General features: G+C 48.4%; 2 protein-coding genes across 4 annotated transcripts; both read right to left on the bottom strand.

Moving 5' to 3' along the window:
* Positions 1 to 228: 228 nt before the first annotated feature.
* On the bottom strand, positions 229 to 10,304 carry LOC105029476 (transmembrane protein 151A). Its single transcript, XM_010902853.4, has 7 exons — positions 9,128 to 10,304; positions 4,266 to 4,492; positions 3,281 to 3,407; positions 2,891 to 3,022; positions 2,205 to 2,344; positions 438 to 1,489; positions 229 to 278 (listed from the first exon to the last, which is right to left on the bottom strand). Exons 1-7 carry the CDS (start codon positions 9,206 to 9,208, stop codon positions 229 to 231), a joined length of 1,809 nt encoding a protein of 602 aa, XP_010901155.3. The 5' UTR covers positions 9,209 to 10,304.
* An 83-nt stretch (positions 10,305 to 10,387) lies between these two features.
* mus81 (MUS81 structure-specific endonuclease subunit) lies at positions 10,388 to 20,713 on the bottom strand. 3 transcript variants are annotated; one of them, XM_010902855.5, is made up of 17 exons: positions 20,424 to 20,713; positions 18,525 to 18,636; positions 17,858 to 18,033; positions 17,543 to 17,633; positions 17,145 to 17,368; positions 16,892 to 16,972; positions 16,668 to 16,756; positions 16,279 to 16,440; positions 15,968 to 16,144; positions 15,734 to 15,861; positions 14,932 to 15,044; positions 14,491 to 14,610; positions 14,120 to 14,215; positions 12,145 to 12,282; positions 11,761 to 11,864; positions 10,702 to 10,785; positions 10,388 to 10,615 (listed from the first exon to the last, which is right to left on the bottom strand). In XM_010902855.5, exons 3-17 carry the CDS (start codon positions 17,996 to 17,998, stop codon positions 10,549 to 10,551), a joined length of 1,815 nt encoding a protein of 604 aa, XP_010901157.2. In that variant the 5' UTR covers positions 17,999 to 18,033; positions 18,525 to 18,636; positions 20,424 to 20,713; the 3' UTR covers positions 10,388 to 10,548. The 3 variants fall into 3 exon arrangements, with proteins under 3 accessions (XP_010901157.2, XP_010901156.2, XP_019899156.2); XM_010902854.4 differs by having other exon boundaries at positions 17,543 to 17,672; positions 20,424 to 20,711; XM_020043597.3 differs by having other exon boundaries at positions 17,543 to 17,672; positions 18,429 to 18,636; positions 20,424 to 20,711.
* Between the last annotated feature and the right edge of the window lie 108 nt (positions 20,714 to 20,821).

Raw genomic sequence — 20,821 nt, forward strand, 5'->3', positions numbered from 1 at the left:
TTCACTCGTTCTCCCCCCAATTTTTCCTCTCCATCTCCATCTGCCCCCCACCCCTCCCTCTTGTTTGTTCATTTGGTCCTTATCTGCTAGTCTTCCTCCTGTCCTCCAACCGCCTCTCTGCAAGCTGACCTGACCTGCTTGGCTCGCTGCCTCCGTGTCTCTCAGTGGATGTGTTCGACCCTCTTCCGGTATTGTCAGACTGTCATTTGTCCATTCTCTTATTTTCTGCTAGTTGACTATTGAGTCCATCACATCGTCTCCGCCATGGCAGCTCTCCTCTCCATGAACGATCAACACGGGGAAGAAGAACGCGTCGTGATATGACGGAGGTCTGTCCCGCTCCCTAGTCCCCCCGCCCCCCTCTCTCCCACCCTCCTGCGCCGCCGCCTCCTCCTCCCTCTCTCTGTCCTCTTCCGCCTCCTCCTCATCTTCTTCACCGTCATCCCTCTCTCCTTCCAGCACTCCCCTGCTCTCCTCGTCATTCTGCCCCTGCCGGGAGCCCAACCCCAGAAACCCTCCCCCACCTCCTCCCCCTTCCTCGCCCCGCCCTCCTCCTAGCCCCCCACCCACGCTGCGAGAGTGAAACAGGCTGGTCGGTCTGGGCCGCGCTCCCCCTAGTCTTCCGAGGGAAAACCCGCTCCGGCTCAACACCAGCCTGCCGCCTCCTGTCGCTCCTGCTGCTCCACCTCCCCCCTGCCCACCCGCACCGCCGGCCGCGCCGTTCGCCCTCGTCCCACCCCCACCACCTGTGGTGCCGGCCCTCATCCCGCCCACGGTGCCGTTCAGCAGGGCCCGGTTACCGGTCGGGGCCCGGAGCCTGGAGGGCAGGCTGGAGCTCGACCTCGTCCTCCTACACCGGGGGCAGCTCTGGAGGAGGTAAGACGTGGAGAAGGCGACCGGGTGGGCCATGCCGGCCGGGATGCCCCCCTGGATGGGGCCGGAGCCTGGAGCTCCGGGAGTGGTGGTCGCGGTGGTGCTGGTCCCCCCGGTGTTGCTGTCCACCTCCAGGTCCATCAGCAGCGCTTCGGAGTAGGAGGGCACCATCTGTTGGTTGCAGCGGATGTGCCACTCCAGCTCAGTCATGTCCACCGTGTTCACACGCGATATGGCCCGGTAGCTGGACCCATTCAGACTCCTCTCCCCCGCCGGCACGCCGTTCTCCGGCACTCCGTCGCCTCCGCCGTCCTCCCGGATCGCCTCCTCGCCGAAGAGCTTTTCCACGTGGTAGTGCACGTAGGCCGTGCGGTACTCCGACACGACTCTCAGCGGCCAGGAGAGGAGGAACACGGAGGCCAGCCAGAAGATGCGGTGTCGGGAATACCAAGGCGGCCGGGCAGGATCCGGGAACGCCAAGATATGCTCCCGGAAGTCGACGTTCTTCAGGTGCATCCCCTCGCGTGCTTCCATATAATCGTCCAACCCCTCGTTGTCGCCAAAGAATCGTGCCCGTTGGGTGAGGTATGCGGCCTCTGCCCGGGCACTAGCAAAACTAAAACACAAAACAGGAAGGTAGAACATCATCGTAACAGGAACAGGAAGGTAGAACATCATAACAGGAACAGGAAGGTAGAACATCATCATGACACAGGAACAGGAAAGTAGAAAATCATCATGACACAGGAACAAGAAACTATAATCTCAACATAACCAGAAAGCAATGTCAATTTAGCAAAATAGAACTGCTTTTAAGGAAGTAAGGATGGAAATGGTTCATACAAATGGTAATATTGTTATGATGTAGTTTGCTATTTCAGGCTGGCGTGTTGATGTTATGATATAGCTAGCTATTTCAGCCTGGCGTGTTTATGTTATGATATAGTTTGCTATTTCAGCCTGGCGTGTTTATGTTATGATATAGCTATTTACGTCAGCCTGGCGTGTTTATGTTATGATATAGTTTGCTATTTCAGCCTGGTGTGTTGATGTTATGATATAGCAAGCTATGTCAGCCTGGTGTGTTGATGTTATGATATAGCAAGCTATGTCAGCCTGGTGTGTTGATGTTATGATATAGCAAGCTATGTCAGCCTGGCGTGTTGAAGTTATGATATAGCTAGCTACACCAGCCTGGCGTGTTGATGTAATGATATAGCTAGCTACTTCAGCCCGGTGTGTTTATGTTATGATATAGCTAGCTATGTCAGCCCGGCGAGTTTATGTTATAGCTAGCTACGTCAGCCTGGCGTGCGACACACAGGGTTTACCTGAAACACTTGGTGAAGCGTAGCCGAACAGCCGGGTGCTCCTGTAGTCCCCGCAGCTCCTTGGAGATGTCTTTAACTCCGTGTCGACCGTAGTCGAACTCAGAGCTGGAGGCATGTGTGTTTACTCTCTCATGGTACACCTGTGACAGAAAGAGAGGTCCTGAGCCTGCATCATGACAAATCAGTCGCTGCCCCCTACCCCTTTAATCACGGCCTGTAACCCAAAATACTCCTCTTTCGCTATGGATTAAAGTTCCTGCTAGAGGAAAACTTTCCCTCAAATCTCAGAGGATTCTATTGCACCTTATGTCCAAAGCTGATCGTCAACTTCTGTCTCCATTAGTGACACTGTAACCATTAGTGAGACTGTAACCAGTGGTGAGACTGTAACCATTAGTGAGACTGTAACCAGTGGTGAGACTGTAACCAATGGTGAGACTGTAACCATTAGTGACACTGTAACCAGTGGTGAGACTGTAACCAGTGGTGAGACTGTAACCATTAGTGAGACTGTAACCAGTGGTGAGACTGTAACCAATGGTGAGACTGTAACCATTAGTGACACTGTAACCAGTGGTGAGACTGTAACCAGTGGTGAGACTGTAACCATTAGTGAGACTGTAACCATTAGTAACAGTATAACCATCAGTGACACTGTGACCAGTACCAGTATTGTGTGTACTCACCTGGGTGGTGGTGTAAGCATCACCGTTGCGGTACCGGGTCACCTGTCTGGTTCTCCTGACATAGTGATAGCTGATAGCCTTCCACCAGATACACGGAGTGGCCTGCTGAAGCCTGGTGACACGTTCGTACACCTAGACACACAAACACATTTACATTTTACTATCCTTCTGGGGACCCAAACAATTCTTCCCATTCAGAACCATATAGTGTCTATACATTAACCCAACTACAGAACCTAATCACAACTATATCTGTTACCTTTATCTCGCAGGAATGTTTGGTGTTAACACACACACACACACACAGGAAACACAGTAGTCTGGATGGACGTATGAAAGAAATTTGGGAAATGGTAGGATGAGTGGCCAGCGGGCTGACAGACAGGTTACCTCAGCAGTCTCTGCATGAGCCAGAAGGGCGGTTTTAGAATAGCAGTGCCAACACTCCACCAGATAGACCACATACAGCATGGCTAAGAAGGCCAGAGGGATGTACACATATCCATTGGAGCAAGGACTGAGAGAAGACAGGGAAGACAGGACCGATAGAGGAGAGGGTGGAGAGGAAAAAGAGAGAAGAGAGGGAGGGAAGAGAGGAAAGATAAAGGAGAGGGTGGAGTGGAAAAAAGGAAAGAAGGAAGGGGGAGATAAAGAAAGTTTATGTTAATAACCCCTGTTTGGAACACAGGCTAGATGGAGGATACAAGCTGCATCAAATCATCTTTAACTAAAAGCGCAATTAAATCTATTTACACGGGTGTTCAGATATCATAATTGTTTGAATTGGTGTTAGATGGTTTCGTCACTCTGAAAGTTGCCAATAGGCGAGATGTAAACTATAACCTGTGATTCAGTACTTTAAAACTCCTTACAAACTTCTGCTAACTTTATCCACTGCTAGATAAACATGGAGGTTTTGGGATCATTAATACGGATGATACCTGGGTGTGCGGCAAGGGATGATGCAAGGTGGCTAAGCACCGCCTGGGTTCGGAAGAGCCTATACCTTCAAACGCTGGGCTCTAATGAGTACAGCAGTTCAGACACCTGCACACATGTTCTGGTCATTAGCTACAGGACTGTTCTACTTCAGCAATGTTGATTCGGGTTTACTTCCTGGTTGATTGAGCAGAGATAAGATACAGGACAGCACCAAGGGGTGCGTATCGACACTGTCCCAATCATTGACTTTGCCAGGTCCGGCAGGAGTTCTGCCATCAGGCAAACCAACAATACCTGATCGACCGCAATAAAATTAGGAGTAAGTGGGTCAAATAACTAATAAAAATAACCAACAAGAATAGCATAAAAAGAACGTTAAAATAAACAAAATAAGAGTCGATTTTCTGGATAAAATTGTGATTCCGCTGCCTACCTTTCATGTTGGAAGTTAGGTTGAGGCCGGTCGGGGAAGGCGGTGACGGCAGCGGCGGACGTTTCCAGGTCAACAACGTACTCCCCGGAGCCGAGGACCGGCACGCGGCAGACGGCACACCAGCCCAGCGTGCCGAAACACCCGTACATGAGGAGAGTCAGCAGGAGGCACTTCCAGTGGGACTCGCGACACAGGGAGGAAGCCAGGGACTGTTGCAAGGGCCGTTGCTATGGGTACGGAGAGACCGACCCGGGGAGAAGGATGAAAGGTAAGTCGTAAAACACAGTGATGCGCGCACTCCAAATCTCAAACCTGCCAGTAGGACAGGAGAGGGAATAGTGTAGTGAGGAACGTCGCCCTCTCTATCCTCTCCTCCCCCAAATCTCCCATTTTCTCCTCTTTAACCACCAATATATATATACTAATTTTTTTATAGTCTTACATACGAATATAAATATATGAACTGGGCTTAAAGCAGCAAAATGTGTGTGTGTGTGTGTGTGTGTGTGTGTATATATATATACTCGTATGTAAGGCTGTAAAAAAAGCACAAAAAAACAAGCTCCCTTCAGCCGGTTGTGTTGTGTAACAGCCGACTACAGACGTGCCAGATCAAGAGGAGACGAGCAGCTGAGGCTGTTTCCGCGGTAACGGTGCCTCTACAACAACGACTGTGATAAAACTTTCAACGTTGTCACGTGCAGCGGAGTGTTGTTGCAGGCGAGACCCACTGTGTCCTGAAACACTAACCAGGACCAGGGTCGACCTGCCACGTGAAGCAAAACAGCTAGATAGCTGCTTGCCTATACACGGGACGTTGGCACGCCGTTCTCTAATTGCCTAACTTTAAAATACAGTTGCAGAAGTAAACGTGCCGGCCTTTACTATGAAAGTTGGGCTAGCCAACCCCAGCCATGCAACTGACCCCTTACGGTTTAAAAATTGCTGTCCATCAAATGATTCCTAAACAAATTCACAGAGGTTTATGTATTCCTTCTTGGTCTAACTGTGGACATTGGTGGCCTTAATAGTTGCTGGGATAGTATTCAAAAGGAGTCATACCTCTGATGTCACTCAAAGGTGTTTCCACAGAGATCTACTGTGGCGCATGTGGAGGCACCTTGGTCATTGTTATAGTACTATATTTTTTCAATTTTGAAGATAGATAGAAAGATAGAAAGTAATCCCTTCTCTAACTTAAATGTTATGGCAGCAGAATGTAAAGACTGTTCAAGGGGTCTTAAGACTTTCTCTAGCTACTGCCCCCCCCCCCCTTCTTGTGTGTGTATGTATGTGTGTGTGTGTGTGTGTGTGTGTGTGTGTGTGTGTGTGTGTGTGCGCGCGTGTGTGTGTCAGTCTCCTGGGGGTTAAGAGAGAGTCAGTTTCCGGAATGTGTAACCCTAGATGCTCCAGCACAATGTATAGTAACCGTGTGTGTGTGTGTGTGCGTGCGTGCGCGCATGTGTGTCTGTCACTGCGTAGTCACTGGCTGTATTGACCAGCTCACATCGGGCAGGAGGGGAAAGGCATTTGGTGTAAGCTGACAAAGAGGAACCACCACGCTCACACTGGAACTCCAAGCACTCAATCTTTAGATCAGAAATGTGCATCGGTGTAACAGACACTAAACAATCAGTGTTTAGGCAAGGTTTTAGGTTGTCATGGCGATCTGTGGTTCTGAAGCACTCACTAAAGACCTGGTGGATAGGCGTGCGTGTGTGTGTGTGTGTCTCCCCTGTACTAGCTTTCATAACTTTATCCATCATGGGCTAAAAGTGCACCAACACACTAAGTGCTAGTTATAAAAGCCACTCTGCCATAGCAGGGACAGATGTAATGTGTACAGGCTGCTAGAAGCAAAGCGATCGTGGGTTCAAATACAATTTGAAATCTTTCCTTTGCTTCAATAAGCTTTTGCTTTAGCCTGCAGTCCCAAACAGGCAGGCAGGCTTTGGAACTAAACCGTTGTTTCCCTTGCTTCAGGCAAGGGAGTCAACTGAGCACCTTGTATGAAATATTTTAAATAATATTTGCACCCATGTGTGAATTATTCAAACCCTGACATCCTCTCCCAGACCTATCCCCATTCAGCTCTCACCTCCAACAGCGTAACAACGCACCACTTGGTCTCCACAGGAAGACTGTTTTTGTACAATTTGTGAAGAATGATCACACGTTATTTTATCAGGTAAGTTGACTGAGAACCCACTGTCATTCACAGAAATTAGCAATTTGGGTTAACTCAGTGACAGAACAGTAGGGATTCCACCTTAACAACTCTGAGATTTGATCTGGCAACCCTTCAGTTACTGGTCAGGTGTGCTAACCGCTGGGCTACCTGAATGGACAATGTGTCATTGTTGACTGAGGGACTGTCGTTCTTCGCGGACGGAGGGACGCGAGGACACAACTGAAGTGAAGAAGAAGAGGATGGCATGAGTGCCCTCACCAAGTCCAGATGTCCAGTCTCCAGACTCTCACTCTGTCCATCTCTCTACCCCACCTTCTCTTCCTGTTTGGCCCCTCGCTCCAACCCTGCGTAGCGAGCACCGTGCACACACAATCTGCAACAGCTCTGACAACCAGGCTACACACACACACACACACACACACACACACACACACACACACACTCCCAAACAGTGCCACTGCTGACAACAACCCCTTTCTCTGGGCGCTGCCAAAGATGAAGGACATATTACACCTCTGCATCCATCCCTCCTACCTTTCTCCCCCCCCTCCCCCATTCTACCCCCCCCCCCCTCTCCCTCCCCCATTCTACATCTACGTCACCCCCTCCCTAGTACTGACATTAGTCTCTTTTCACTCTCTTTTCTCTCTCTCTTTTCTCTCTCCACCTCCAAACTAAGACAGAGATATAGGGAGAGGGAAAGCGATTGTAGATGAAGAGAGAAAGAAATAAGAAACGTCTTAGAGACAGAGAAAGAAATACCAGAGTGATGAGAGAGATTCATCTTTTTATAGACCGGCCTACTCCCTTATCGGACCGTACTGTGTGTCTGTGTGTCTGTGTGAATGTGTGTGGGTATGTGTTCAGGAGTGTGTGTCTTGAGTATACACGTCATGAGGTCATAGTAATGGCTGACAGACAGACTGAATGACAATGGCCTTCTGTTCATTCGTCTCTCACAACGATTACCTAATTAACCCTTAAACCCTGAGTCATCCCATTGCACAAACTAGATGATTTGTGAGTGTGTGAGTGTTCATGTTTTACAAGCTTTGTGAGGACCAAAGACCAGTGTCAAACAAGGAAACCATGCGAAATGAGGACATCTGGCCGGTCCTCACTTTGACAAGAAGATTTATTTCACTTGGGTTCAAATGTAGGTTTGAACTAGGGTAAGGTTAAGTTTCAGTTCAAAGGTTTGGTTATTGAGATTAAGGTTAGGTTCGGTAAAACATTTATCTGTAGTGGTACTAAATCGCCAGGCCTCGCCTTGCCAGTAAAACCTACATGTCTGTGTAATATTTACAGAAAGAGACAGAGTGAGGAGATGAGAGGGACAGAATAAGCTGCCAAACGAGATAACAGTGAAACGACAGACTGTACCTCCCCAGGGTCCAACACTGCCAAAATAACAGCCACCTCCCTTTCCTCTCACTATCCATCTCCCCCCGTCACCGCGTGCATGTAGCGTTACGTGCTAGGAGAGGACGTGAATAGTGAACACTTGTCGGTGAGTGTGAGGAGAAAAATACTACCCTCGGGAAAGCATTTATTACAAAAAGAGGCATTGGGGCTGATTGACTGTTGCTTTCGACTTTGACTCCGGATCGACAGTTCAATTAATTTGGATTCTGATTAAAATGCCGAGCGAGCGAGAGGGGGTGGGGGGGGGGAGGAAGGATGGGTGGGACAGAGACAGAAAATGAGCAAGAAAATCGGCCAGGACAGAGAGCGCAAATTGCCGAGGACTCGCACGTGGAATGACAAAATAGACTGCCAAAAACGACGCGCGGCCATAAACACAGATAGGTGTAGTTGTTTGGCGTTTCACTCCCCTTAAACAAATGTAGTCCTGTGCTACATCACGTACTCCTACCACCCGGTTGCTGTCCTGTGGGCTTCAGAAAGCGGTTTCCGTTAATCAATACATTTGGTAAAAGAGAGAGGGACAAGACGTGGTCCTGCGTGAGAGAAATATATGATGGCGAGAGACAGGAATGGAGCCGGGAAGAGAAATGTGGAAGGAGTAGTGGAGCGAGAGACAGTATGGAGAGAAGTAGCGGGAGACTGGAGGCAGGAAAAAGTATCTGCTGGCGGACTGCAATGCAGACACGGGATGGACAGCGCGTGAAGGAACTGCGAGGAACGCGGCCCGCGCGGAGGACCAACAGCAGCACCTAAGGGAAGGCTCATAGCATATTGTGTAAAAGAAACAGGCTGTCTCGAGTAGGCTAGGCAGTGTTTATTCCGTGGAATAGAGAATCAAGAAACAGAAGTTCGCTTAAAATAGGGGCAAGTGTTTTAATGCACTTTCCGTTGCACCACTGAAGTCAAGTGCAATTAATCCCATAGCAAGTGTTTAAAAAAAACAAATGATTATATAGATAACCCATGTACTGGTCTAAATGTGTAATTTACTATGCAATCTAGCCAGTCCTCTCGCCATGCAGTGAAACCTACAGCAGCCGATGAGGCATCGTGTTGTCTGTTTACCCTCGCATCATCAGGATACCAGTGTCATGGAAACCAACGGAGGGGGGGGGGGGGGGGCAAATACTCCAGACACTAAAGGATAGACTCCGAAAAGTTCACGATGTAATATGTCTTTTACATGCAGTGGACCCTGAAAAACGTGCGCGAAGAGCCACGTTACACACACGAATAACCTCACCTCCTCTCTCCCTACCAGGTCCCCCTCTTCTACAATGGTGTCCTCTCCGGTCTCCGGCGACACTGGAACCTCAGTCTGCATTTTTAAACTCTTTCCCCTGGCAAGGGTCCTCCGGTCAGCCCTCCAGTTAACGGCGCCGGGGATCCTCCCCGGGAGCAGCGGCCCGGGCCCGAGGCTGGGACCACCTCCTGGGAGCGGCGGGAGTCACCCCATCCGTCGCCGCTCGAGATCCGGTTACACTGTGATGGTGATAGTACAGCCTGCGGCAAATGCGCATTATACACGCCGAGTGAACATCACCTTTGTCGGGATCCGATTAGTTCATTCTCCCGGTGTCGCTCGAATGTTCTTCATGCTGTCCATGGTGCCAATATGACTGTGGTTTGATGCGTTCACCTTTTCCCCGACACAGAGATAAATGTTTCCCGTTTACGATCTTATAATTTGATCAAATAGTCCTCCGTGATTCGGTCTTGTCGCGCTGGAAAACGGTGAAGACATATATTGTCTTCGTTCCACGATCAGGTACGGTAGGGTGTGCATGCGCTCTAGGGCCAACGACTGAATGAGCAAGGGAGGGGGAGGCATAAGAGCAATGATGCGAAAGATGGATGGTACGAAGATGTTCTTTCGAAGGCGAAGAGGCAGATGTCGGTTTCTTGTCGTTAAAGGCGCACGAAAATCAGTTCATTTGGTAAACACAGCTTTTTCAAGATAAACATGGGAAAACGACTCCAGTGCAGGTTCTTGTTGTATTCGTCTCGACGTTTCACTTACACATCCTTCAGCACGTGAACGCCCTCTGACGTCATTAACCACCTGAGCATATCAACATTTAGGCCTCGGCTTTCCTCGACCAGACGACTACACCGCTTAGATTTAAGTTATAACAGGCTACTTTAGATCAAAGCTGAATCTTCCTCGCATGTCAATCACACGGGTCTAATGATAAGTTAGTATATCACCAGGACCAAAGAGCCTAGAATATGGACGCAATTTCTAAGTTTCACAGGTAAAAGGTCAGTGATGGCAGCCTGTTTGCAATGCCTATCTTAGTGTTGAGGGTATAAAGAACAACAGGCTATTAATGCCTACGTGTGGACATACTGCAATAATGACACACCTATTTGATAGAAGTACAATTATGTTAACAGAAAAACACCTTTGCACCCCCAGACCAAGAGGCGGCAATGCCCCTCCGTTCCATATTATCCTTCTGCTTTCTTTCAAAGGGATTGTTTGCACAATAAAATCACTTCAACGCTTTAACATTTTATTTATTTTTCCAAAAACATCCTCAAACTCTAAAACAGTATTTCAGTTGAAAATCTAAAAATAGTAATGTGCTTAAAGGGGTACAAGACACACAGGGATGGAAATCGCAGGACAGTCTTCAAACTCTTGCATGTGAGGGTAGTTCTCTATGACAGGGCTCCACTGGTGCAATACAGCTGGTAAACCGTCCGACTCAGTGCCGGACCTAAATTCCTAAAACCACAAACAAATATCAGTTTTTCTTTCTTCCAAATGAACATCGAAAAGGGAAAACCCAGCGAGAGGCAAAAGGACCAAACCTTTTCAATTTTCCATACTGGATGGACGACAGGAGTTTCTCCTTTTCTGTCTCACTGTGGCACTGCTCATAGGCCTTCATCAAACTGGATGGATGATGGAAAAAGATTGAAATAATTAATAAAAAAATCTAATCTCTTCCACAGCAAATTCAACCACTACCAGTAGCCCATCTATTCCTTCAACCCCCTCTTTCAATCCAGCAATCCATCACCAGACTTCCATGAGATTGAATTGTTAGCTACAGTACACTGCATCTGGGTTAACTGCTTGGATAAAGGGGAGCCTAGTGCGTCACCCTGTTTCTCATACGGAGAACTAAAACCTTGGGGGGGGGGGGGGGCTTGAAGGGATTGGCTGGAGGCTGAATCGTGTTTGCAGGAGCGATTAGCCATGTCTGTTCCTCGATACTTGACTCCTCCCAGCTTCCTGGAGTGATGCTTCCTGGTTTGATAAGGCAAATATCTGTTCAACCAATTGGTGACTAACAGATAAGGGGCATGGAATAAGCGAGAAAGGGCTTTATGCATAGTCAACGTGAGGGAGGCGACAGAGAGGGAAGAGAGGACAGAGAAACATACAGATGGATGACAAATGAAAGGAACATCCTGAATAAATGAGTGGAGGGACATAACGAATGCAGACGCTTCCACGCAGGTGTACTGAATGACACAATTAAGCAATTAACATCCCATCAGGCTCTGACGTGTACAGGACGCAGAGCAGGTTAAGCTTGATTTTGGATCAAGGTGGCAAGAGAAAAGGAATCAAAGTGACTTTGAAAAGGGGGGGATCGTTATTGGGTCTCTTCCAGGATCCTACGCCCCCTTCCATAGGGCACGAGGGGTAAATGAATGGTCAGAGGAGTATGACAACAATGGGGATCACATGTTATGGCCTTCGCAGTCACCAGGTCTCAAGCCAATCGAACACCTAAGTGAGATTCTGGACCGACGTGTTAGAAACTTTTGAAGTTCATGCAATTGCGGTTATGTTTGAGATTAAGGTATGGAAACGGGGAGTTTTGGGTTAGGTTTCAGGTGTGTGTGTGTGTGTGTTACCTATGTAGAGTAGCGTAGCGCCCCAGTATAGCAGCCGCCTTGTCTCCAGACAGTCCAGAGATTTGCATCAACTGTCTGGCAAACACCTCCCCCACTGTCTGACACTGAAGACAACCGGAGGGTGTTAAAACAGGCGTACAGACACAGCTGACCTTCCCCAACAAGATGCTGAACTGCGTTTACCACATCAAACACAGAGGAGCTATAGTTTGTTTAAAAAAAATAATTAATAATAACACTTGAGCAAACACAGGCTCAACCTGAGTACACATTAGAGAGAATGAAACACCAAACCACTCTGATTACATATCTCATTCACTATTCATTCTTTAAAAACATCAGTGTAATGGTTCTTTCGTTGTCATTGAAAACACAAACTCTTGCCTTGTTCTTCACAGCTCCTTGGTTGAATTCAATAAAAGACATCAGAGAACAGGATGGATTTGGTCTCTCCCCTCCTCCACACTCCTCAGTGTTTGCCTCTCCCTCCAGCTCTCGGGAGCGACAGACCAAAGTACGGTTCTAAAACAGAAGACACAGATTAGAGTACGGTTCTAAAACAGAAGACACAGATCAGAGTATGGTTCTAGAACAGTAGAGAGAAAATATGTGTAAATCAGGCTCTGTTTTGTCGTCTTGAAAATATCAGAACAGTTTAGTCATCTACTGGTCTCATTTATATTTTTTGTGAGAACAGAAGTCTATAAGCCGTGACTAATTGCATATTCCAGTAGAGTAGGTGGCAGCATTGGCCTTAAAATGAAGAAATAATAACGGGTTCTTCACAGCATCATCACAACGTGTCAGGGTTTACAGTTTGATGACAGCTTTGCGTTAGTTACGGTTAGCTTGCAGCTAACGCTTGTGCCGGCGACGTTTCGCTTCATCTTCGTGCGGCTGTGTCATCCCTGTATCAGCGGTCTGCCACAGTCTCCAACTTCACCAGCCAGTGCGCTCACGCTCCGGCGCCGGAACCGATTGCTTCAGATATGCCCCTTAGCTAGGCCAAAGAGGGTAATTAATCTTAGTGGTGTGGGACTCAGCTCCTTCCCTCCCTGGCTTCATGTTGAGAGTGCTGTGAATAACCCAAGTGTTCGCTTGTCATACTGTAGCACTCACAGTTAGAACAGCCAGCTTTAGGACATCCCAAGTCATTACTGTTGAGCTCATTGATCGTACAGTATGTTAAAGCTCCCTCTTCAAATGGATCATTCACAGTGATGTTGTTTCTCTGTTTCAGCTTTGAGTGTGGTTGAGAGTGGGGGGGGGGGGCAGAGTGTTGAGGTATGGACTTCAACGTCGTGTTTGGAGTCGGACAGTGCTATAGAGAGTGCTGCAGGGCAGGTCTAAGACAGTCAGATTTAGTTTGTCACAGCTGACTGCTCAGATGTCCTCACGAGTAGAGAAACTTATGGAGGTATGGGGTCACCTGGTGAGGTATGGGGTCATGACAGTGAGGTGTTTACCTGGTACAGCCTGGCGAGGTATGGGGTCATGACAGTGAGGTGTTTACCTGGTACAGCCTGGCGAGGTATGGGGTCATGACAGTGAGGTGTTTACCTGGTACAGCCTGGCGAGGTATCGGGTCATGACAGTGAGGTGTTTACCTGGTACAGCCTGGCGAGGTATCGGGTCATGACTGTGAGGTGTTTACCTGGTACAGCCTGGCGAGGTATCGGGTCATGACAGTGAGGTGTTTACCTGGTACAGCCTGGCGAGGTATCGGGTCATGACTGTGAGGTGTTTACCTGGTACAGCCTGGCGAGGTATCGGGTCATGACTGTGAGGTGTTTACCTGGTACAGCCTGGCGAGGTATCGGGTCATGACTGTGAGGTGTTTACCTGGTACAGCCTGGCGAGGTATCGGGTCATGACTGTGAGGTGTTTACCTGGTACAGCCTGGCGAGGTGTCGGGTCATGACTGTGAGGTGTTTACCTGGTACAGCCTGGCGAGGTATCGGGTCATGACTGTGAGGTGTTTACCTGGTACAGCCTGGCGAGGTATCGGGTCATGACTGTGAGGTGTTTACCTGGTACAGCCTGGCGAGGTATCGGGTCATGACTGTGAGGTGTTTACCTGGTACAGCCTGGCGAGGTATCGGGTCATGACTGTGAGGTGTTTACCTGGTACAGCCTGGCGAGGTATCGGGTCATGACTGTGAGGTGTTTACCTGGTACAGCCTGGCGAGGTATCGGGTCATGACTGTGAGGTGTTTACCTGGTACAGCCTGGCGAGGTGTCGGGTCATGACTGTGAGGTGTTTACCTGGTACAGCCTGGCGAGGTATCGGGTCATGACTGTGAGGTGTTTACCTGGTACAGCCTGGCGAGGTATCGGGTCATGACTGTGAGGTGTTTACCTGGTACAGCCTGGCGAGGTATCGGGTCATGACTGTGAGGTAGGCTACGGATTCCTTCACATCCTGAACTCTCTTCACAAAGAACCCATCGACCACCTGGCGGAGTTGGAGAGATGACGTGTTGAGGTGCACAAGTCCATTTGTAACAATGGTAAGGAATGGAGGCAGGGGAGACCAGGTAGCTGGGGTTTCTGTCAACTCCGATATGCTGTGAAGTTGAAGAAATGTCAACATCTAGCCCCCCCCCCCAAAGCAAACTAGCATTTATATTTCTTTGTTGACCTAATGAGGTCACGGGAATGTCTTCCCTTCCTGGGCGTGTTTTTGGATAAAACCTCTCACTCAACCTGATAGTAAAAGCTATATGGTACCTGTGTGTTGACCATGGCCTGCTTCAGGGTGGTCTCTGGTAGGCTGAGGTGAGCCGCTGCAGAACCACATTCCTCTACCAGGTATATTGGCTTCTGAAGACCACACCTCTTCAGACGAAACTGAGATGGAGAGATGAGCTTTAGTGTTACAAAAACATCAGGATTCATTTGCTGACTTTAAAACCAATGGAGGGTTAAAACGATTTAAAAATGATGCACAATTGCAGAGAAAAGCACGGTAAGACTCATACAAAAGTGAAGACCTTAAAAAAAAATAAAAAATCCCTAAACCCCTACTCCTGAAATAATCCTCACCTCAAACCTACCATTTTTGTGTGCGTTTTGTTAGCGCAGACCGGTCCCCACTTTTCCCCCAAATGTCCCTCACAGAGGTCAAACACAAAACGGTCCTCATGTTGAGAGGAATCTGAATACACACACCTTCTGCTCCCGGAATCGTCCGTCGATGATGCTCCCACACAGGTCGTCCATCCTCTTCCGCTCGATGATGTAATCAAGAACTAACTCCCGACCCGGGGGAGGGCGCAGCTGACCTGGGGGGAGGCGAGGGAAGGTGCGCGCGAGAGTGTGCGCGCGTGAGGGAGAAGGAGCGGTTTGATAACGAAATCCAATATTAATTCACATTAAAACGTAACATTGCCTTGAGGATGAGGGCAGATCCAATACGGAGCATAATCACAGTGGCGCCCCCTAGAGGACGACAAATGATACTACACCAGCTTTCATTAACCTCGGCCGTCTCAAGGGCTTGGAGAGGTTATTGGTGTGTGTCGGCGCTCTACAGGCCCCATGTAGCAGCTGGAAGTGTGTCTACGTCAGTGACGCAACATTTCTATGGCTCTGAGTGAAGCATTAAAAAAAAATGACCACAGGCAACGCTGCAGGTTGAGCCAAGCAGGGAATGTCACCGCTGCCGTTTGGTCAGGGCAGGGAATGTCACCGCTGCCGTTTGGTCAGGGCAGGGAATGTCACCGCTGCCGTTTGGTCAGGGCAGGGAATGTCACCGCTGCCGTTTGGTCAGGGCAGGGAATGTCACCGCTGCCGTTTGGTCAGGGCAGGGAATGTCACCGCTGCCGTTTGGTCAGGACAGGGAATGTCACCGCTGCCGTTTGGTCAGGGCAGGGAATGTCACCGCTGCCGTTTGGTCAGGGCAGGGAATGTCACCGCTGCCATTTGGTCAGGACAGGGCGGATTCTCCTGCCACTCCATATGTAGATCTTACCGGGCACAGGGGACACCTTCTCCCGGGCCACCCACAGGAAGTCTCCGACGTTTAACTTCCTGATGTCAAAGGTCACTCCATTCCTCTGAAGCTCCTTTACCAGCTCCTGCTTACAGGCTGTGTTGCCCCTAAACACACACACACACAACATTTCAATCTCATTTAGAAAAGTAAAATCCAGCATTGTCGAGTAGGAACCCAAAAATAGAAAACCCAGCGTTTCCTCATCCTTACCCAGTGGTTTCAATGAAGTCCACACACAGCACAATGTCATAACTGCCTGGGTACAGGCAGCCTCCAGACGGCCTAGCGTTATTCTCCACAATCTGGGGCTTTCCTGACGAGCTCACCCCAGCCAGTTCACCCCCTCTCTGGATAACATAGGGCGCCGGGTTGGGCCCTTCTCTGGAGCTGCCGGAGGCACGGAAACATAAAGCAGGGACTCTTAATCACATCACTACAATTATCCAACACAATCAGTCGGAAGCATTCGACGCAAGCCCCTTTAAGTCTCTCAATCCCTTATTGTCCTCTCATTTACTCACTCTATTTTCTCCTCTTCATCTGCAGTTAGGTCAACTGCACCGGGTCCCTCGTCTTCCTCACCCACTTCACTCCGCCCGTCTTCTTGTCCTCCCCTGTCTATCCCTCTGTCTCCTCCCTCTAGTCTCTCTGCCAGGGCCGATCCCAGCTCAGTCAGAGAATACCTGGGGGCAGAGAGAAACACGGAAAGAGATATGGGGGGCATAAGGTGGTACAGAACGAGATCATGTGAAAGGCAGAAAATTATTCAAAGAATCGGAGATTGAGCAAGAGTGGAGAGGGAAAGAAAGGGACGAAGCGAGGGAAAGGGATGAAACGAGGGAAAGAGAGATGGAAGAGGGACTGGGTGAGAAGAGAGGGAGGGAGACAGAGGTGTAGAGTAGTAGCCTACCGGGCAGGATTGTGGGTCTTCAGCACCAGGTCTTTCTGTATGAGGGTGCTAACTGAAGACCAGGCGGTGTATTTACTGCCCAGGTCAGGCTGGGGACCACCCCATTAGACGAGGGGGGGGGGGGGGGGGGTGTGGGTGAGTACAAGATCAGTGCCAACACTTCAACGGCACGGAACGGTCGACTCGCGGGAAAACGCCGCGGCCACGTCGAAACACTGACTCACCACGGAGAACGACTTGTCACACAGGGGTTGGGCCGCAGCCTGTAGCTGCAGTTTGAACATGAAGCCCTTGCCCCCGGGAACCTGGAGGAACGTGGCGCGAAGGCGTACGAGGGGCGGACACGCCGAACAAAAGACCCAGGGAGAAAGAGGACAAGATCATAAACAGAAAACGGAAGCTAAATGAAAAGATGCCACCAAAACAACAACAAGAGGAGAGGGATAAAGAAACGAGCAAACATGAATGAATGAATACCTGGGAGTCCCTGTACAGTGCCAGCAAGACCGCATAACCCCCTGATCTCTTCTGGGGCACATACTCTCTTTTCCTCCCCCCTCCTCCCCCTTTCTCCTTGCCCCCGCCCCTCTCTCTCCCAGAGGGCCGTTTGGTAGGAGCCAGGCTGTTGTTGTCGTTGCTAGGAGGCGCGGGGAGGGGCAACCTCCCCCCGTCCGGGAGAGAGTGGATGGGAGCGTCGGGGCCTGGAGGCAGAAACAGACGAAGTGTATTACACCTTTATCTCAATCCCTCATCCATCCCTTCTTACTCTCTACATCTTATGTTCGTTTTAACATCCAGCACGTTGTATATCCTATAATTCCTCCATCCATCGCTACCTCCCAGTTTCTCTCCTCTCCCTATCCTCCCAAACTCACCGTTTTCTCTGAAGTGCCTCTGTAACTTCTCGTCCAGGATCCTACAGATTCCGTCTCCGAAGTTCTGCAGTATCTTAGCCTCTCTGGCGTTCTGCAGGGGAAGGGGGTACTTCTTCAGGGAACTGATAGCCTGGAGAGGCAGAGAGGAGGGAGCAGACGACTCAGAACTATTATCTTGGCTAAGGGAGGGAGCACTGAGTATAAAATGCAGGGTGCCAGTAATTGTGGCATGCAGGTTCTTCAGTCTAGCAACACCGTCTGATTTCACCATCTGATACACACACTGGAGGTTGTTAAAGACAGAGTGTTATTTACCTTCTGGTAAACGTATTGTGTTTTCAGACCCCTCTCGGCCGCCTGGTCTCTTAGCTCTGTGAGCCACTGCAGAAAGAGGGGATTTGGACACGGAGGAAGGGCGCGCTTCCTACCCAAACGGACCTGTGCAGAAGCTGGCATCACTTTCCGGGCGCGTCTCTAGCCGAGCCACATAACTACCCGTAATATGAGAGAGATGAGTAACAGAAAGGGAGTGGGGTTTGTCAGTTAAAAAATAAAAAGAGATAAAGAACAGCTGTCTCACTCATCCAGTGGGATGCCGAACAAGAGAAGAGAATTTGCCCCGCCCATAAAACAACTTTTCCTGTTTTTTTTTTTTACCCTAAACGTGTATCAATCTGCAACACAAAACCCGCATACAGGATTAACAAGCTGCTGTCCCGACAGTAACATTATCCAATAAAAACCTTTTTCCTTCTTCTTTGCCGAACTAGGATTACAATAAAAAAAATTGTGCTGCGATAATGATGTGTTGCAGTTGTAGCAATGTAACAAGCTAGCTTGCACTGCTGTAGGTGTTTGGTTAGCTAGCTGCGGCTAGCAGGCTTACCACTTTCTACTCTGATAATGTTTGAAGCGTTCCGTTTAGCAGACGCGTATAGGTAGTGTCAAGTGTTTTTGCGTTAACAGTTGTATCCGAAATTACCTTCAGTTTTCACGTTGTGTTGTTTGCGTTACTCACTACTGGTATCTACCGCCTTCCGATTCCAAAAGCCATGTGACATGCAAATATTTAAGTTCGGTTCCGATGGCGCCATCTGTCGACGAGAAAGCACATTTTAATGACAAAATTCATCATTTAATTCCATGTCATTCCATGTACCCACAAGCAAAAAGTAACCTAATTATATAATTTCACCTCACGGTAAGAATCCTACAGTAGGAAATTAATCATAGGATATGTTATATTAATTATTAGAGTATTAGCAACAACTTAAAAGCAACATGTTATTGACTTCCAAATCAAAATAATGAAATGTTACCGCAGTATGTTCGTAACTTTCAAAATGGGTATCGCTTCATTTGAAAAGCGTACCCGGTGATGTGCAGGAAGAACGTTATGCAACGATTTCCTTATATAGAACATCAGACTGCCATGAAAAAAGTTTTTAACTCGTTTCTTTTGTTGACAGTGAGTGTTTTGAGGTCTTCAACCAAAATCATATTAAGGCAACCTGGGTGAACATAACTAGCTACATAACCGAGGATGTATAAATAATCGGAAATGCATGTTTTCTACGTTTTTACAACGTCTGCTTTTATTGCGGTAACATTTTTATTGATCAGGCACGGCTTGGTGCATGTTCGGCCTCATCATCTGGACGTTTGCCACGTCCTTCCAAATCGTTCAGTGTATTTCCTTTTAGACCTTCTAAAGCAGACAGGCTTGGATAGCTGCGATAGCTTAGAGGTTAGAGCATCTGCCCAGAGTCTGAGAGGTTGTTAGATCAAATTCCTTAGAAATGTGGGGAAAAACGATCTCACTGTCCTTGAGTAAGACAGTTTAACCCTAGTTACAGCTACAATTTGCCCTAAGATTGTCTGCTAAAATGTTAATTACCGCCTGGCTACTACGACCCAGGTGAGCATTAGACTAAGCCGATGTGGATTGCTTGGCATTTTCTTTCTTATGCAGCAACATTTTAGAGTATTGCACTGTTCTTTTTCCAGAGATTACCCAAAAAAACACCAGTTTTGACTTGTGGTCTTTCCTTTGACTTGAAGAGTCTTGATGGGTGCTTCCAGATGATCTTGTGCAAACAGTAAACCTGGGTTAACTGTTGCTGTTATTTAATAGGTTTACAAATATCAGGTTATTTGTTCAATCTTGTTCCCTTTAGGTTTTTGTAGATATGAAAGCCTCAGTGACCAAAAAAATGAAATGACCGAAATCAGAAATGGGACCTACTTGTACGGCGTTTCATGTAGCATACCGTAACGGATCGCACAAGGAGAATTCTGTTGGATTCCGTAAACAAGACCCAACAACAACCTTCAGGAATCTGCTGGCTCCCACCCACTCTTATGTCCTCTACATCTTCCACTTCCTCAATCACTTCTCCATCTCTCCTCTCTATCTTTAAACTCTCTTGACTATCTTCTCTATCATTAATTCTTTACCTCTCTGCCACTATTTATCACACTCTCTCCTCCATACCGCTCTCTCCTCTCAATTCAAGTACAATTTATTGGCATGGGAAACATTTGTGTACATTGCCAAAGTAAGTGGAAAAAAGGTATAATAAATAACTCACCATCCTACTCTGCATCCCTCAGTCTGTTTCCCACCCTCCCTCTCTCTCTCTCTCTCTCTCACACACACACACACACACACACACACACACACACACACACACACACACACACACACACACACACACACACACACACACACACACACACACACACACACACACACACACACCCCCTTCCTTCTTTTCTATTGATATAACTAAATAAACTCAAAGGATCGAGTCAAACACACAGGCAAACACGGTAATATCAGGCAACAACCAACCTCTCAATTTTTACGTGGTAAATGTACCTGTAATCATTTAGGGGACGGTTGTCTTCAGAGCGACCGGACAGTCTCACTAAACGTAGTCCCATCTACGTCCTTCTACGCTGACCCTCCAACAGGGGCGTCGTTAGGCCCGGGCGTCCAGGGCTATAGGCCCTGATCTCAAAATGACCAAAAAATAAAATAGCCCTGATCTATGCATCTATAATTCCGATCGTGCATTATGACGTGTAGGCCGCTAGCGTGTACATCGACATTTTCATGTCGGCTGTCATTCAGTAAGCAGCCTAGTCCGTCGGTATGGGATGTCGCTCTGATACGGTCAGGCACTGCTTTGGATACACTTCCTGGACAGATGGGAGCCTGGCTCCAGCGATGTTCTGGTTCATCCTGCAAAACGAATGTCTCTGAGGTAACGCTGG

This window comes from Esox lucius, chromosome 24, assembly GCF_011004845.1.
Source record: "Esox lucius isolate fEsoLuc1 chromosome 24, fEsoLuc1.pri, whole genome shotgun sequence".
Lineage (NCBI taxonomy): Eukaryota > Metazoa > Chordata > Actinopteri > Esociformes > Esocidae > Esox > Esox lucius.

What these genes read in the sequence shown, in the direction of transcription:
- mus81 (XM_010902854.4), bottom strand. Translation starts at nt 17,998, where the DNA reads ATGCCAGCTTCTGCACAGGTCCGTTTGGGTAGGAAGCGCGCCCTTCCT. An exon ending in GTGACAAGTCGTTCTCCGTG is followed by an intron (nt 16,757 to 16,891) that starts GTGAGTCAGTGT and finishes GGTGGTCCCCAG; the next exon opens with CCTGACCTGGGCAGTAAATA. An exon ending in AAGACCCACAATCCTGCCCG is followed by an intron (nt 16,441 to 16,667) that starts GTAGGCTACTAC and finishes CTCTGCCCCCAG; the next exon opens with GTATTCTCTGACTGAGCTGG.
- LOC105029476 (XM_010902853.4), bottom strand. Translation starts at nt 9,208, where the DNA reads ATGCAGACTGAGGTTCCAGTGTCGCCGGAGACCGGAGAGGACACCATT. An exon ending in CCTAACTTCCAACATGAAAG is followed by an intron (nt 3,408 to 4,265) that starts GTAGGCAGCGGA and finishes GTCTTCTCTCAG; the next exon opens with TCCTTGCTCCAATGGATATG. An exon ending in GGAAGGAGAGAGGGATGACG is followed by an intron (nt 279 to 437) that starts GTGAAGAAGATG and finishes TCGTTCATGGAG; the next exon opens with AGGAGAGCTGCCATGGCGGA.